Consider the following 18,412-nt stretch of genomic DNA (forward strand, 5'->3'; position numbering starts at 1 on the left):
AAGAAGAGTGGTAATCCAAAATTGTTGGCATGATCTGGAAATCTGACATCTGTAGCAGCAGATGGTGGCCCTTCTGCCTGCTACAGGTCACAGAGAAGCCACTGTGTTGCAGGAGTGGTAGATAGCGGCTAGAAAAGGAAATCTGATAGCACTGATGGAGACAAGGCTGCTTCTGTTTTCCTCCACAACCCTGACAAGACAGCACACCCACAAGCAGCATCATAGGATCTAAAATAGAGATTTTATTAAACTTCTCAATTGAGCTGTTTTTATTGAAATAATTGTTTTATTTAATAACAATGCAAAAGGCCAATGAAAAGGACAAGATGAGGAAGAAGGCAAGTCAAGGCTTGGTCAACTGAGTCAGTTGTGATTAGTTGTGTTGTGCCTGAGATACCTTTGCACATTCAGATAATGTCCTCAGACCACTGAGAACAGGACCTAGAGCTCAGGTTAAGGTCTAGACTAGAGAGTGTAGGCATGTCTACATAGCCCCTGGGGGTTATTAGGGGATATGTGGGAGGGGAAGGCCAGTGTGCAGATGAGATCACCTAGGAGGACCTGGGAGAGGAGAAAAGGCTCAAGGACAGGGCCTCTTAAGGGTAGGAAGAAGACAATCCAGTGATGGAGTTTGAAAATCAGAAAGAGAGAGAGAGAGAGAGAGAGAGGTATCACAAAACTCCAAATGAGGAGAAACATTTAAAGGAACGGTCCATAAGACCTGACTGATATCCACTAGAAATAGCACTTGAGAGGTCAGGTCAGGGATATTAGTACATTGCAGTGATAAGGTAGAAATCAGACAGCAGGAGATGAAGGGGTAAATAAAAGGTGAAAAAGTAGAGATTGTAGATAAATTCTTTCTAGAAGCTTAGCTTTAAAGAAACTGAAGTTGCCAGAGGAATCATTTTTATTTTGAAATTATTTTCAGTATGACTATTTGCTGAGAGGATAAAATAACAAGCATACACACATAGAAGCTGGAGTTACATAAATGATGATAACTGAGAAAGCAAATTCCTGAAGGAAAGACTGCAGTCAAAGGATAGTCGTATAGGTTGGACCTGGTCAGAAGGTTTACCTCGCTTTCTGCAGCAGTGAAAGAAGTGTCTCTTTGTAGAGGGTTGAGAAGCAGAGACAGTGAGGAGATGAAGTTCTGACCTTTCCCTTTAGAAGTTGGGCCATAAAGGCGAGGAGAGAAAGGACTTTAACCAGTGAATGCAAATCACAAATAAATCTGCAGGGGACTGGGGCAGGAAAGCTGAGGGAACTGACACTTGATAGCTTTTATTTTCTCCATGAGAAATGAAACATTAAGATCAGATAAGAGAACACAGTGAAGGTCTGGAATAGCCACGGAGGATAATGTGGAGAGGTATGGAACAGAACTGCTGAGTGGTATTTAGACCTGGGAATATATACCCTAGGTGTGCGTCAGTCTACAGGATCAGATGGATTTCTTACTCAGTCCAAGTACAGAACTGATAGGTGTTTCTGTGGTGGATGAAAAAGGACAGCAAAACACAAAGGAGCTAACACTGTTGGCACCAGCAAGGCTGAAACCTATGACTCACTTCAGAGTACATCTTGCCCACCCTCCCACCCCCCGAGATTTGTCATGAGCCAAGACATTTAGCATCTTGAGAACAGAGACTTTTAGGGCTAGGATTAGTCCCTTATATTCAGAAGATATTCAGATATTTTTGAATGAGTGAAATCTGACTCTGCTAAACATTTCTGAATACAAGTATTAGGTTTAAATTATCTACCGGGGATAAATATGTTATTTCAGAGCATTAGAATTATGTCCCTAAAGGCACATTCTTATAATTTAGTTAGGCTTAAAATAATTAAACCGATGCTAAACTCTAATGGAATCAATTCTGTAACATAAAAGTTTATTAGAATAAAAATACATGTACAACCCAACATTAAAATTATTTTACATTGCATGTAGGTTTTACCTCCATTAGTTTTTTTAATGCTTTTTAAGTCTGTGCTTTAAATAATTTTCACATCTGTAAACCAAGCTTAGATTATCAAAGAAGCAATGTATCCACTAGATACTGGATAGCAAAATTTAGAATTGGAACTGATAGTTATAACCTATTGCACTAAATATTTCTGTAAAATTTGGACAGAGAAAAGTATTAAACTACATCACTTGAAATGAGGTAAGTTTTATGAAAATGCTTTTAGTAGCAAATATTACCAGTGTTGAAATAAGAATATTAAAAACATTTATGGGAAATTCACTTAAAATGTTTGCATAGTCTAGGTTATCTTTTAAAGATGAAAAATTTTTAATTACTAAAATTCCTTATTAGAAAAAAGAGACAATTATCTGTTTCTGCTTAAGATCTGTATACATTCTAAGTCTTTCTCTCATTTAGAAAAAAGAAGTGATACAAACATTCACAAGTCTGGAAAAAAGGAAAAAAAATAATGAAGATTAGGACCAACTTTTCAAGCTGCCTTTTGGAAAGAAAATTAAAAACAGAGGTAGATGGTTAAGTATTAGTGGCCAAGTTACTGAAATGACTAATTTTTGTCTTAATACACATTCACCAAATGTTTATACTTGAAGCCAAATTGTAAATAAATTTAGGAGTAGAGAGTAAGACCTAGCACAAGTTATTTTCCTTATATCAAAGAAAAGTAATAAAAATAAACCAGGCTTAAGACCCCTGTTAAAGATATGATTGTTTAAAGCACTACAGTTCATGCACTTCTTAAAGTGGGAGAATCAACCTTATCCCTAAGCTTCCTAGATTTATCTGAGGCCAAGTCGCAAGCACTGTCAGGCCCGGTCAGTCAAAGTAGGACTGCAGGGTGCCTCGGCGCCGGACATCGCAGGTCCAGCAGTGGAAGCCTCCTCCCAGGGAATTGGCATTACGGATGTTAACCTTGATAGTACTGATACCTGCATCAAAAGAGAGACATGTGGTCAGTTAGATGGACTCCCATGAAGATTCTCCTATAGTAAGTAAGCCTAAAGATGGGTAGGAATCCTGTGTCTCTAATCCTCAAGTCTATCCCAACCCCAAACAGTCCTCCAACCGTATTGTCACCAATTCTATTTCATCTAATCTATTCCACTGCTAATATAAAATCTTCACCAGAAAGTCAGCAGTGACTGTGAAGTCTATTTCATTCTATTGACAATTCACAAGTCAACAGGTTGGATAAGTGGATGTATCTGACAGGATTAACTTTATGAGGCCACCTTAAGAAAATGGAACAGAGCTTGTATTTTAATATGCTGGGTTGTATGGTCATACAGGTACGAAATCCACTCAATTAGTTTCATCTGGCACCATTTATACTGATGTGGTTATGATGTGCATGGCCTAGTCAACCAGTGGTATTTAGAAAGAAATCTGTTGTGTTCAGTATAATGGGGTTTTAAAAAGAAAATCTACTCTCTTCCCTCAAGAAACTCATTATTTTGAGGGGAAAGATAGCTATAGAGTCACAAAAGAGTCCACTGGTATATTTAGGGAAGGAAGGCAGCAGGAGCCATCAGAAAAGACTTTCCTAAGAAAGTGAGACTGGGCAGGGTTTTGGAGAGTAAGAATAGGGTTTCGAAGGGGTAAGGAGTGGGCTTGGGTAAAGGAGTAGGCTTTTAAACACAAGTATGTGTCCTGATAGACAGACATATCTGTCTTATTCAGATGGCTAGAGCCATTTTCATCCTGAATTGGAGAGGATCCAGTTGCTTGATAAAGTTTGCTTTAACAAGTTACCTGTGCCTAAAATTATAAAATAAAATTATAAACCATATATTTGGTTCTTAATAGTATTTTATATTGAGAAACAATAAAATCTTAATGGACAAAGAAACTGAACCCAAGCAGTTGAGCTATTTAATGAAAGCCATAAAAAAAGTGGCATAGCATTAGATATCAAATCATTTGATTGGGATCAATCTACAATTGACAGGCCAATCCTTTTGAACAGATACCACATTAAAGAGGGATATGTCAAAGGGGCAAATACTTTCTTCTGAGTAGTATACCTAAAATATGAGACATGAATTAAAACATGACTCACTTTCAATGAGTATATACTGCCTGGCTTTATTTGACACTTAGGATACATCATTTATGTGAAGAGTGATAAAAACACATACTTCTGTACTCTATGTAATAGCCATATGAACATCCTTTCTTTCAACAGTTTTCTCAATAGTGTTAGAATAACTGTTTTAAATTTTGAATATCAGGATAGGTAAACTCCCACCCAAGCAAAAACTGATTCTTATTTCAAAGGGGCACCTGGGTGGCACAGTCAGTTAAGCATCTGACTCTTGATTTCAGCACAGGTCATGATCTCACGGTTCACGGGATCGAGCCCCCCGTTGGGCTCTGTGCTGGCAGTGCAGAGCCTGCTTAGGGTTCTCTCTCTACCTCTCTCTCTGCCCCTCCCCCCTCAAAATAAATAAATAAAAAATAAAAATAAAATAAAGCATCAGTAATTTCTTTTAAAAAAAAGCTGAATGATTTACTGACACCCTCTATTGCATGTCATTACTTTGTTCATTGTGCTTATCACACATATGAATCACATCTGTATCTGTACCCTTATAAGTCCTTTAAAATATGTAATGACAATTAAATTACTTTTAAAGGACCCTTAATGATTCAATCTCTTATTTGTGGAAGGACTTCATAATCTATATGCTCATCTCAAAGGAGTAATTCTTCATACATGGGCACCAGGAGGTTAGATAAATCATAGAAGATTGATAAACTTATTGCTAAGGGGGTGTCTGAGAAGACTGGAATGCAGCTCCAACCTTTTGAGATTATGATTGTTAAAAATACTGTGCATGTGTGAAATAATAACTTGATACCTCCAAAAGGAACAGAAATTGAACCAGACCTACCAATGTAATTTCTTCAGTTCTTCTGGTTTAACACTTTCACGTATGACAACATGTTTCATTTACCATACATACCCAGCTTTTCAAACATCTTTTGAATTGGGACTTCATTGGCATCCACCATGACACGTTTTTCATCTAGCATTAAGACATTCATGGAAAGCCATTTGGATGACATCCAGAGTGGGTGATCTAAAAACAGCAACAACTGTTAAATCATGTCTGCTACCATTTTTGTTTAAAGCAAGGATTCCAAAGTAAAGAATATTAAAGTGAACTCCATTCTTTCAGTAGTTCACTTTCCCTGAGAAGTTTTATTTTAATCTTAAGACAATTTATCTATAAATGTTATGATTCAATCTATACCCATTACACATTTGGATTTCACCTTGTTTTCTTTAAAAACTCATTTCTTGCTTTATGTGATGTTTTATACTGATTTTTCCCATCTTCTTGCTTTCAGTTTCTATGGAAGAAGTTGAAAATATAAATCCCAGCCTTTCTCTTGTACCTATAGGCCCAAGTGCTAGTTTGCTCCTTCCTGGGGAAACATTTTCACTAAAGTGCTAAAATTTGGGCTGCTGTCTATAGATGAAAGGTCCTTAGTCAATGAAGTACTCATGTTGGTCTGTGAGTGTATAACAGTAAACATACCATCTGGGATGACCGGTATTGGAGGAGTAACTATGGTCCATCCTGCTTTCTTGAAAAGATCAATCTGCAAGACCAAAAAACAAACAAACAAAAAATAAATCCCAAAGAGGTTTAAATCCACATATGCTATTCTTATCATTCTTAATCTCTGATAGCCCTTGTGATTAATAATTCTTTTTGAGATGCTGTCTTTTCAATTGCCAAAATAAAGAAATTTAAATTTTCAAACATTTGAAATGATTTTGTCTGAAGCCCAATTAAAAATGTGCATAAAATCCCCCTATTGCCAGGTTAAAGGTAAAAAAAAAAGTAACAGAAATGGTAAAGCTTTTAAAAATATTCTCATGCTTTATTCAAGTTTCAGAGATCTTAAAATACTGAAGATACTTTCCTTGAAAAATTCCCATTAAATAAAATGAAAATATTTCCTAACTCTTTAGTTATAAGAAAACAAAAATGTGACTATGGTAAACCCATAGTCCATCACTTTGTATCTATGACCATGGCATGAAGACAGATGTTATGGATGTACTCCCAAACCATAATTATCCTTAGTGACCTATTATAACCTAGTCATCCCTATGGTCATATACTCACTTAGTACATCAACAAATTATATTAAAAATGAAACAAGTAAATAATCTTGGTCATTGATATAAACCTATGGAATATAAATGAACAGTGAGGGGCACCTCGGTGGCTCAGTCAGTTGAGCATCAACTCTTGGTTTTGGCTCATGTCATGATCTCATGGTTTGTAAGTTTAAACCCCGCACTGGGCTTAGGGGTGCTGGTATAGAGCCTGCTTAGGATTCTCTCTCTCTCCCTCTCTCTCTCTTTGCCCCTTTCCTGCCTCTCTCTCTCTCTCTATTAAAATAAATAAACAAACTTAAAAAAAAAAAAAAGAAATGAACAGTGACATGGTAAAATAGTGGTGTACTGCAGCCTCCTACTTCTACTTGCCCCCTCCTACTTCCAGTTGGGTGGTGAGTGTTATTTGGTAGGTAGGCTGCAGGTGACAGGGACAGACCAGATGCAGGGCAACAGCTCTGCTCCTCCCTGCAAGGTGGGGCTGGCCAAAGGGGTCCTGACCCACTGGAGAGGGAGGAAGACACCCTCTGCCCCGTGGCATTGCCCAGCCATGCAGGGACCATTCTGTTTGCAACTTAGCTTCTGTGGCCTCTTGGCTGCAAGTTAGGGGATAATACACTGTTCAATAAAAACACACAGACACACAAACTTGAGGCTTTGAGAGCAGCAAGCAGTAAAGTCAAAGTCTGATGACACTATGCTAATTATCATGGCTACAATGTACATTTGTGAGTGTTGGATATCTTGTAGTGAATCCACCGTAGGCAATCCAATGTTTGATCATCATAATGTTGAGCACTGCTGAATTTGTTATTTAGAACAATTAGAAGCTATGGAAATACTTAAAATAGAAGTGGTAATTACGTCAGTTGCTAGATTATTGCTTTTCCAGAGTTTTAAGAATGTCCTTACCTGATGACACGGTCGGTCAGGGTTGGAAAGCACAAGACCAGGTCCAATGATATTGAAGGTGGCATCAATATGCATTGGATTGGGGTCTTTAAAGGAGATGATATGCACTCTGTAGTCTGGAGCAAGATGCCTACGCATCCATTCAATGCCTAGATAGTTTGTAACCTAAAAATGAAAGGAAGACCTAAATCTATACAGATTTGGTTCTGTATTTAGCTAACTAAAAATATTTAGGATGGGGGCACCTGGGTGGCTCAGTCAGTTAAGTGTCCGACTCTTGATTTCGGCTCAGGTCATGATCTCATGGTTCATGAGATCAAGCCCCACTCTCATGCTCTCTCTCTCAAAATAAATAAACTTTAAAAAATAAAAACTAATAAAAGATAAAATAAAAATATTTAAGATGAAATATTTTCATAAAATAAATACAATAATTTATAAGTAAATAATGTAATAAAATAATAAATTAAAGGTATAATAATAAAGTGTGAAATTTAAGAGGCAGCTTTTATTGACCTGGCTTCTCTGTGCAAAAATATCTCTTCCAGCTCTAATGAAGTCAGCAGCATCAAAGCATGGCTCGAACTCAGTCGTCACAAACTTTCCCTGAGCAGCCAATTTGTGTCTGTCTTCTACAGAATGGATAGGGTAATTCTGATTGGAACAAGAATGAATACATACAATGAATTGGCTCATGAGGAAAGTATTTATGGGGCATTCATTACTAAGAAAATTAATTAAACATCATCATTTCCCAAAATACTACTACCCTGTTTTAGACTAAAATATGCATGGGGAAGATGTAGGCTCCTGCTAACTAAATCAAAACAAACTGACAATAAAAACCAAAAACGAGGCATGGCAGCAATTTCCTGATACTTAGAAGCAAGTGGCACAGAGGTAGTAATGGTTCTGAAAATATTCCATGACCCATACATTGATTTATGTAGCTATCTACAATATTGAAACTCAACAGGATGAAGTCATTCTGTTCTTTTAGAAAAGGAATTTGGTCCTGAGCCTAACTCATACCATAAAATGAGATGCCATGCATCCCTGCCAAATTTGATTTGGTGTGGTGGAATGAATTCACAACTTATTTCTGTCTTTAAACAGAATTTTTAATTTTTTTCTTTCTATAAATGATCAAATAATAAATGACCTAACAAGGGACATGTACTTCCTTTTACTGTGAATTTGGCCTATAAACCAAACTGTTTTTCTGGAAAAGAGAATGGAGTTCACTATACTGACTTTTGTTTCCACCAAGGAATAGCTGTGTGCCTTTAGGCAAGTTATCCTCCCTGTAAGGGAATGATTGATGCTATCCCTCAGAGGGTTTGCGAAGAATAAATAGGACTGAGGATGTATAAAGGCACTTAGCTCAAGGCCTAGCACACAGTAAGCACCAGATAAGTATTAGCTATTATTACAATTACTATTATTGTCATAATATTATTTATCTTATTTTCATCATAAAATAATCATTTTTTTTAAATGTAGGTCATGCTCTCAGTTTCTGAAATGAATACTAAATACAAGGTATCAGAGAATCTCTCTCATTTTCTGTGGATTATTGAGAAATTTGCTAATAGGCTCACCTATAATTAGGGTCTTACCTCATCATAAAGCTTATCAGCCATTGTTGGTTTAGGAGCCGTTGTCCACTTGGCGCCACGGTGGAAGTAGTCTTTGATAATTGACCGGTATGCCCGGTACTCAAAGAAGCGGGCACGCCATGCCATGGGAGCCTCGATAATCTCATTTCCCACAACTATCAGGATATCTCGAGGCATCGCACCATATAAACCTATCAGACCAAAAAGTTCCACAACAACCCCAGTAATGCAAGACAGAAAAGTCTATGTAATAGAATCCCAGTTTTTGGTTAAAAAAAAATTACAGAAAACCTATATGCATGTGTATGTGTATGTTTCTATGCAAGTGGACAAATATGTGGAGTGATATATACTATAGTGCTATCATGAACATTCTGTGTGGGGATGGCAAAGCTAGGAAAGAAAGATAAGAAAGATAAGAAAGAAAGAAAGAAAGAAAGAAAGAAAGAAAGAAAGACGGAAGGAAGGAAGGAAGGAAGGAAGGAAAGGGAAGGGAAGGGAAGGGAGGAAAGAAGGAAAGAAATGAGGTAATAAGGTCCTTGTTCAGAGATCTAGAACCACCAAGTCTTCACACTTTTGTAAGCTCCTTTCTTACTACACAGAAACAGAGTTCTTCAGGGAATATCAGTACCACAAGATAAAAATTGGGCCAAGGACCATTTCTAGAACTGTACATTAGAACACTGAACTCAGGCACAAGAACAGTCTTGTAGCAATGCCAGTTAAAACTAAAATGGGAATGTTTCTGTCCCCCCCCCCCCTTAACTTCTGTACTTGAGGAAAATTAAATGGAATCCACCACTCTTATGAAAGGAAATGACCACAGCGTTTAGAAAAACTTCTTTCGAGAAGATTCTGATTTATAATGGAGTTTAGAATATGGACATCTCAATCGTATCAAAAAGAACCAATCTGTTCCTAAACAATCTCTAAAGTTTCTAAGGATTATTAAAGAAAGGAATCTCTGAGAAATTATCTGATTTTTCTCGTTACATATTAAGAAAGAAATTATAAATTAAGACTAGCAGTTTAGGTATCCAACATCACTTACCCGTAGACTCAAAATCAGGAGTTTTATACTTCAATGACCAGTCAATGGGGTCAGGCCTCCTCACTGTCACTCCTTCCATTTTTAAAATATTGCACATCTCTTCAATTTCAGTAACAGCCTTTTTCAAATGATCTTTGGGAAAATAATGGCCTCCGTGCTTCTGGTAAAATGGCCAGTACTTTTCATATGTGTTGGCCTAGAAGCAGAAGAAATTAAGTGTAATACTTATAGGAGAAAAATACAACTCATGATAGGGGCATAGGCAGTGAACAATGATTTGTATAACTTAGTGGCAATGAGACAAAGACCATGTCTTGTTTAGTGTTGATCCCCAGTGCTGAGCACACTACCTCTCTGGGAAAAAACCCAGTATTTGTTGAATGAAAAATTCTAAACTTCTGGGGTGCCTGGGTGGCTCAGTTGATTAAGCGGCCAACTCTTGAGTTCAGCCTAGGTCATGATCTCACTGTTTGTGAGTTCTAGCCCCACGTTGGGCTCTGTGCTGGCAGTATGGAGCTTGCTTGGTATTCTCTCTCTCCCTCTCTCTCTGCCCCTACCCTGCTTGTGCTCTGTCTCTCAAAAATAAATAAACATTTTTTAAAAATTAAAAAAAAAATTCTAAATTTCCTTGATGTTTTTTGAGACCTTTTGCTCTCTTTGCCTGAGATCTCATGCCCTACCGTTCACAGCATGTCTGCCCTCAGATGGGCTTGGAATCTTCTTGGACCAGTTTTTATAAGCTTCAGAGACAACACAGGACCCAGGTGCTCTGTTAGACAGTCTCAATGAAATCAAGAGAACAAACAAAAGAGCATAAGAGAACAAAAGTATATTTGTACTTAGATAAAACTATGCTATCCATGCATCCCAGAATTCTATCTAGAAAACAGCACTTCAAGATATTTTGTGGGAAAATAGGACACTGCCCCCTTAAAATTAGGGACATGCTCTCAAGCATTCTTTGTTTCTCTTAAAAACCCATTGATTTTCTTGGGGCGCCTGGGTGGCTCGGTCGGTTAAGCGTCCGACTTCGGCTCAGGTCATGATCTCACGGTCCGTGAGTTCGAGCCCCGCGTCGGGCTCTGTGCTGACTGCTCAGAGCCTGGAGCCTATTTCAGATTCTGTGTCTCCCTCTCTCTCTGCCCCTCCCCTGTTCATGCTCTGTCTCTCTCTGTCTCAAAAATAAATAAACGTTAAAAAAAAAAATTAAAAAAAAAAAAACCCATTGATTTTCTCATTCAACAGAATTAGCACCTGGCAATATGGTGCAGCAGTGTAAGTCTGCTTTTGGTACTCCTATCCTTCCCTGCAGACGTGTCCCCCCACAATCACACTTCTCCCCTCCCCAGTCTATCCAAGTTCTGATATTGCTTCAAGCCCTTTTGTCACAGAAGAAAGTGATCTGCTAAATGAATTCACACACTTGTGGCAGCTGAAAAAAAGCTTAATATTTCGAAAGTGTCCAAGGCCATATGCATTTTAAAAGACAACTGAATGAAAAACAAATGCTTTACAAAGGCTTAATTCATAAAAAATGACTGATGAATTAGGGTAGGCATAACAACTATAAAATATTGGTTTCCAAAAATATAAAAATGTAGAAGGATTCTTCATTCAGATTGTTGTGCATGTGCCAAAGTTATCAATTTAAAGAAATACACTGGGAAATGTAGATGATGTATATGGATGTAATTTATCAAGACAGATGAAGTAGAATTCCAATCGGAAGATCCATATGCTAAGAAAAAACCTTGGCCTTTCATCAAAAGATTGGCAAAGTGATATACATCGATATATTTTAAGTTTAAAAAATACTTCCTCATATAACTGATTAACTACCAGTCCTGATCATGTCAGATAAGGTTTCCATCACAAATCAGACAATTTCAGATAGTGGTAAGTGCTATGAAGAAGGGAACTGGGTAATGAGACAGAGTGTGTAGATGTCTAGGTCATTAATGTCAAAGATGATGTCTTTTCCAGATTTTCTGTCTCTACTTCCATTTCCACCTCAGTCTGATAAATATCACACATATGGAGGCAGACCAGCCTCTTGTTAGTTTGGTACGTAAGTTCATATCCGTTAGGCTGGAGCTGAGCCTGCTTGAGAAGGAAAGGAATCTCAAAAACATGTCTTTAACAAACATGGAGCATGCCAGTGAGGCTCTAAAACAAGGGTTGACAAACTAAAATCCATGGCCAGATTTTTTTTTTTAAAGTAAATACAAGTTCTATGGGAACACAGACACGCTCACTCATTTACATACCGTCTGTGGTTGCTTTTGTACTACACTGGCAGAGTTGACAGTTGAGTGGTTGTGACAGAAACCTATGGTCTGCATAGCCTAAAATATTTACTATCTGGCCTTATACACAAAAAGGTTGCTAATCCTTGTCTAAATGATTAGTTACTTGCTTTACTTTTGAAGATCTATAGGAAAACAACAGGCTCAATTTCTGGCCTGTGAAAAATATTATCAGTATCAAATTATCAGTATTAATTTGCATACTTTTTAAGATCAATCTACTCTTTTTAAAAACAAAAGCATTCCACTGTTTTCTTCTCCTAGGAAGTCCTGCAGCAGCCACTAGAAGGAGAGGATAATAATGACTCTTTATATTCTTCTCAGACACATCGTGGTACTACTCATCCATTCACCACTTTCTCCTTCTCATGCCAGGCACATCTCTTACAGTCCACGAAAGGACAAGAAGCCTTTGAAAATTTAACACTGGGTCACAGCAGACGCATAGCCATGTTGTCCTGCCAGACACATTCCAAAGTATTCTGTGTAACTGTGCAGAATGAAGCTTGCCTTGGTAAATATAAACTAAACTTTCCTGGGGAAAAACAGCTATTTGAACAAGTGTGAGTTTCCTTGTGTAATGAATACTGTGGCTAAGGTTGGACAAAGTCCAAATGATCAAGGCGCATTACATTTTCTAAGAGATAATTGGAAATTATTTACACTCCTTTGTAACCCTGCTAAATGAGTTAGCAAACATTTACCAAGTGTCTGCAAGATAAAAAACACTATATTAAATGCTTAGCATGTGATGTTTTTAATAATCCTTTGCAGAGATGTGGCTGCACTCCTAGAAACTTTATAGGTTTTCAGAGCCTAAAACCCTTCGGGGGAGTTTGCCAAGTGAATTTTAAATACCGTCTTTGGAAGGCTAAGAAATATCAATAGAAACTTCTTATGTATCCAGGTGCAAACTTATATTACATTAACCTTGACTGACTTTATATTTTATAAAAGGTTCTTTCTCAAGAGCTTTATTTAAAAAAGACAAAAGCAAAACAAAAACTACATATTTGATGGAAAGTATTCATTATATTTTACAGAATAAAATGCTTCAGAGCTTTTAAAAACTGTGCTCCCTGACAACTACATTCCTTACTCCCATAAAATTTCTTTAGCCCTTTTGTCTTCTAATATGTCTTATGCTCTAATTGCCTATAAACAGTTTAATACATAATTTTATCTTTCATTGTTTCCAAACTGATTAATACATCTGAATCATCTCTCTCTTACTTAAGGCCTTGCCTTCTAGGGGCCATGCATGTCTTTAATATTCTCTCCCTCAATGCCTAGTTCAGTATGTGGCATAAAGCAGAAATAACCACACATATGAATAAAATCAATACTGCTAAAGCTAGTAATATCTGCAATCATCACATTTACATTACTTTTGTAATGTAAAACTAAATCGATGCAACAGTAATGAAGTGTGGTTTTGTCCCTTGAAATACTTAGCATGTAACCTTTTACCTTCATGTTTAATCTTGTTAGGTAGATAGCAAACCTCTTAATATCTTCACTTTATTGAGGCCCAGAAATTTGTTGAATCTTGCACAAGGTCAAAGAGCTGATTAGCCAAGACTAGTATCAAGCTTTTTAATCAAATACATAATTCAGTCTTGGTCTCCTGACTTCAGCCTGCTACACTTCCCACAAATGACAGAGAACCCAAACTCATGTCTGAGAATCATGTCTGTTTTCATAAGATCACATAGTACAGAAGTCAACAATTTCATAGACAAGTAAAAGGGTAAACTATTGCTTGAATTTGAAATTTAATTCCACCCAATTAAAATGGTTAAGGGATGGGACTTCTTTGCAAGAGAAGACTTAAAAAGATCACACCTTTCTAAAACATGTGGATGATACATAAATTAATCTGTTCTGTTCATCAAATTTCAAATATCAGAACCAAAGGTAGTTTCATAACAATTAGAAGAAGTTATTACTTTTTCTATTACCCTGTCTTCAAGGTCTAATTAAAGAATCATTTTCTTCAAGAAGACTTCCTAACTATCCAGCATTTGGTTGTTGCTCTCCTGACATTCAATTCAACTGTTAGTTGGTTAGCATAAGATACTTCGCTTTAATCTTTGTTTCTATACGACCATCTTATCTGTCTCAATAGAAGGCAAGTTCTTATGTGCTGATACCTCTGGAGCCCTGGTATACCACAGGCAACATTTCTGAGGATGATGATAATGATGTAACAGAACTTATTTCCTTAATCCATGTTATAAATAAAAATGTAAATATTCAAGAAGAATTTAAGTACATTGAAGATATATTTGTAACCCATTATTAACAGAAGCTCAAGTTGTGTCTGCAATGTGGATGGCACTCCCTTATTCAGGATGCAACCTGAACACCAACCCACAGAGGCCTGGCCTTAGGAATATCACAGATAACACTAGGAGTTTTTAAAAGAGAGATATTACATGTTGCCAGGAAAACACTGAAAGGCTTTGTGAAAGGTACCATCAGAGCTATGTGGTAGTAAGAGGGGTAGGTTTAAACTACAGACAAAAGGGATATCTGGGTGTCTCAGTCGGTTAGGTGTCCAGCTTTGGCTCAGGTCGTGATCTCATTGTTTGTGGGTTCGAGCCCCCCATTGGGCTCTGTGCTGATAGCTCACAGCCTCGACCCTGCTTCAGATTCTGTGTCTCCCTCTTTCTACCCGCCCTCCCCCCATCTCTCTTTTTCTGTCTCTCAAAAAGAAAAAAAAAAGAAAAAAAAAGTAAAAGAAAAAAAAGCTGTAGATAAGAGAGGTACAGGCACATAGGTGGAAGAGTCCTGAGTAAGAGCAAAGGCATGAGGATTGTTTGGGGAACGGTCTAGTTTGGCTGCTTGTATCGTTACCTTACAAAGTCTTCTGCAAACCAGGGTGAAATATTAGAGCAGAGAGGAACCCAAATAGGAATGGGCATCTGCTAACCTGTCTTTCTAACACATCTCTAAGATGAACCAATGACTCAAATGGAGAGTCCTGGAAAGGCAGATAAGAACCAGATTGTGAATGATCTTGATTACCATGAGAACTTTATCTGGAGCAGTATGGGGGGAGGGAACACGTCGAAGATTGGGAAATAGAGGAATGATAGGAGCAGGATGAGCAACATAACTGAATTTTGGTTTAAAAAAATCACCTGAGGGGTGCCTGGGTGGCTCAGTTGGTTGAGCATCTGACTCTTGATTTTGGCTCAGGTCATGATCCCTGGGTCGTGGGTTCAAGCCCCACCTCAGGCTCTGCACTGAGCATGGAGCCTGCTTAAGATTCTCTTTCTCTGCTCCTCTTTCTTGCTCACATGCTCTCTCTCTCTCTCTCTCTCTCTCTCTCACTTATAAGAAAATTTTAAAAACTCACTCTTATAGAAGCTGGAAGGTGGTTTGGAGAGAAAAGCAAATGAGGGAGACCAATGAGGAGTTAACTGCAATAGGCAGTAGATGAGATCCTGACCAAAGGGAGCAGCAGAGGGATGGAGGCAAGGTTGCTTTTGACAAAAGACTGGTTAGATCTTAGAAAAAGGATGTGGAGGACCTGACTGAAGGAGAAATCAGAGGTGATTCTTTGATGTTTCAGCATGAGTGAAGAGGAATGCCAAAAATGAAAAGGAAGGAATGAAGAAGGGTCCAGTTGAGCAGAGTGGCTGGCAGTTGAACTCAAGATGTGCCAGGTTTGAGGTCCCATGGCAATACCCAGCAAGGAATTTAACCTGTTGGCCTGGAGAGAGATCTGGACCAGAGTGGAGGCAGGAGCCAAAGTTGTGAGAACAGCTAGAAGAGGGCCAGAGTGAAATTCTGCTCAAACCCAACATTACAGACAGGAAGATGTGAGGCATAGTGAAAGTACTACATCCCCAGATAAGGTCTGTCAGAATCTGAAGGAAGGGGTTATTTGTGTAAATAGCATCAAACACTTGCAGAGACTTCAAGTAAGATAATTAAAATCACGGCTGGATTTCAGAGGGGTGGAGTAGGCTGCAGTGAAAGCAGTTCTAGAGGAGAATGGAAGCAGAAGCCAGCCTGCACAAGGTGAGGAGTGAACCCCCTTCAGACATGTGAACATCCTTGCTTTACCTTCACCTCCACGGTGAACGGTGGAACACAGGCATTTTCAGCTCTGCCCACGATCACTTCCTCTAAGGGGTCCCATTCATTGTAAGAGGAGACAGGGCAGTCCTTGGGCAGAGGATCAGTGGCCTTATCGTCAGCTGCACAGGAATTCCGGGAGGAAGCAGTAGCTGCCTGGGTGCTCTGGAAAGTTCGCTGCACCCATCCTGTTAAGGTTCTTCCAAGCTTCCAAGAACAAAGAAAAGATTATTACGGAGTCCCATACAGTACTTGGTGAGAGGGGTGAGGAAGTAGAGGTGGAATGAAACCCCACATAACACAGACATTTAAAATCCTTTAGGAGAAAGTAAACCAAGATGTTAGGTAGTATATAGTTGGCTAGTGGGGTCATAGTTTTACCTTCTTGTTTGTACATTATCCTTTTATCTATCATATTAAATGGCATAACTCTTTAAAGCCACTCAGAAGATTCTGTCCCCAGTGATCACCCCCCATTTATATCTCAGAGTGGATTTCTGCAAACAAGTTTTAATCAAGCTTTAAGCAACCCTTCAGCAGATGATGGGTCACCCCATCCCTATAAAACCACAGAAAGCTGCTCCATATCTCCCTGCCAAGTCCAGCTAGAGGAAGCAGCCTCCTTTCCCCTTCAGTATTAAAAGTTATCAATATTAGAATCCTCCCCCCCCCAAGTTATAATATAGAAGCATACACAACCTTATTTTTCAGAATAATCAGCTTCAAACTAAAAATTTTGCATTGCTCACACACTTCACACTCTTTGGCACTTCAATTCTGACAATGACCAAGTGCCATCTGCTTCATTTTACAGATGGTCCAGAGTATCCTAGCCAAGATAAGGATTAACCCAAGCACAAATGTAAACAACAAGAAAGGAGAACTAAGGACTTCAAAAAAGACTTTTGAAAATACAGGGCCTATAAAATCTAGAACAGGGGAGTCCCTTACCCAGTGGGCAAACTTCAACTGCCCTCCCCCCCCCCCCCCCCCCCAACCTCCCATCTATATCCTACTCCGTTAAATGCCTTAGGAAGGAGGCAGGAGAGGAGCCAGGGTGGGGACCAAAGGAAGAGGGAGAGTGACAGCTGTTCTGGAAGCAGTTGCGGGAGGGAGCCAAACTGCCCTGCTATTCCTGTCCTAGGAGCCAGGGAGGGTCTGCAAGCACAAGCTTACATACCAGGCAAGAAGAGGGTGGGGGCTCGGCAGAAAATCTGGCTACAGACTGAACTTGCTCCTCTCTCGACTCAGGACTCCATGTTCCTCTTGGAGTGGGCCTGCTTGCTCCCTCTCCTTCCCAGATTCTCACTTTGCCTCCTCTCCTGCCCACCCACATCACACGCATTTCCCCGAAGGCTCTCCAACTCTATGCCCACCCCCGGCACTGCACCCCAATAACTCGATCCTGGTATTAAGAAAAGTCACGTGTCACCCCCAGCCCCTCACCCCGGGCCGGAAGCTCCTTGGAGCGAACCCAGTGCTGGTGGGAGGGCGGTGCCCCCTGCATTGACGGCCACCGTGGCCGGAGGTGCGCAGAGAGCAACTGTGCCCACGGGGTGTGGCCCCAAAACGTGTCCCGCTTCCCCAGGGGCACCGCCCAGCTCCCGGCAGCCAGCAAAGGCTCTCGAAGCTGAGCATTCAAAGGGCAGCAGAGGGCCATTGTCAAGCAATGCCGGCTGGGGAAAGTGAGGGAAGGCGCGCACGCGGCCGCCGGCAGAGATGGGCGGCGCACGCACCCGAGAACCGATGTAGTGCACCGCCTCGGCGCCGCGGCTCCCGCCGCGCAGACACCGCACCCGCAGCATCGCTCCGCGCCTGGCTGGTCCACGAGCGGAATGTTCCCGGTGCTCGGCCGCGTCGGTCCGAGCCTCCCGAGAGCGCGCTAGCAGGAGATGTCGGGGCGCGCGGCCCTCTGCCTTTTGTAGTCTCGCCCCGCCCCTCCACCTCCCGCGCGCCCCATTGGCTGCTGGGAACAGGTGGCGGGGCCGGTGGGGGGCGGGGGGGGTGGCGCTGGCCCGCGAGCTGGGCCGCCCCGAGTTAGGAACTGTTAGGGGACTGCCGGTGGCACCCGGTCAAGCCCCCGGTGTTTGCCTTTTTTTAGCTTGTCAGTCGGCCGACTGGCTTCAGCTACCGAGCCCCACCCGTGCCCGCCGAAGGAGGCCCACCACTGCGTCGGGGAAGGGGAGCAGCACGCGACTTCTGACGAAGTAAACTTAATAGTACCTTAAATGTGCCCAGTTGGATTACATATGTAAAGCGTTAAATACGGTCACAGGGTTAAATTCGTCTGTATGCACTGACTCAGT

General features: G+C 40.1%; 1 protein-coding gene and 1 non-coding gene across 2 annotated transcripts; one reads left to right on the forward strand and one right to left on the reverse strand.

Moving 5' to 3' along the window:
- Positions 1-1,877: 1,877 nt before the first annotated feature.
- GATM (glycine amidinotransferase) lies at positions 1,878-18,002 on the reverse strand. Its single transcript, XM_049613569.1, has 9 exons — positions 17,843-18,002; positions 16,095-16,313; positions 9,712-9,907; positions 8,661-8,851; positions 7,558-7,695; positions 7,042-7,206; positions 5,540-5,603; positions 4,961-5,077; positions 1,878-2,923 (listed from the first exon to the last, which is right to left on the reverse strand). Exons 1-9 carry the CDS (start codon positions 17,909-17,911, stop codon positions 2,811-2,813), a joined length of 1,272 nt encoding a protein of 423 aa, XP_049469526.1. The 5' UTR covers positions 17,912-18,002; the 3' UTR covers positions 1,878-2,810.
- On the forward strand, positions 15,173-15,263 carry TRNAK-CUU (transfer RNA lysine (anticodon CUU)). The gene is given in 2 exon segments: positions 15,173-15,209; positions 15,217-15,263. It is a non-coding gene; the product is annotated as a tRNA-Lys (tRNA).
- Positions 18,003-18,412: the final 410 nt, after the last annotated feature.

This window comes from Panthera uncia (assembly GCF_023721935.1).
Source record: "Panthera uncia isolate 11264 chromosome B3 unlocalized genomic scaffold, Puncia_PCG_1.0 HiC_scaffold_1, whole genome shotgun sequence".
In the NCBI taxonomy this organism is placed as follows: domain Eukaryota; kingdom Metazoa; phylum Chordata; class Mammalia; order Carnivora; family Felidae; genus Panthera; species Panthera uncia.

Coding starts and splice junctions, on each gene's coding strand:
- GATM (XM_049613569.1), bottom strand. CDS start 17,911: ATGCTGCGGGTGCGGTGTCTGCGCGGCGGGAGCCGCGGCGCCGAGGCG. Junction 5,078..5,539: donor AATACCGGTCATCCCAGATG/GTATGTTTACTG, acceptor TGCTGTTTTTAG/ATCACCCACTCTGGATGTCA. Junction 2,924..4,960: donor AAAGATGTTTGAAAAGCTGG/GTATGTATGGTA, acceptor CTTTTGATGCAG/GTATCAGTACTATCAAGGTT.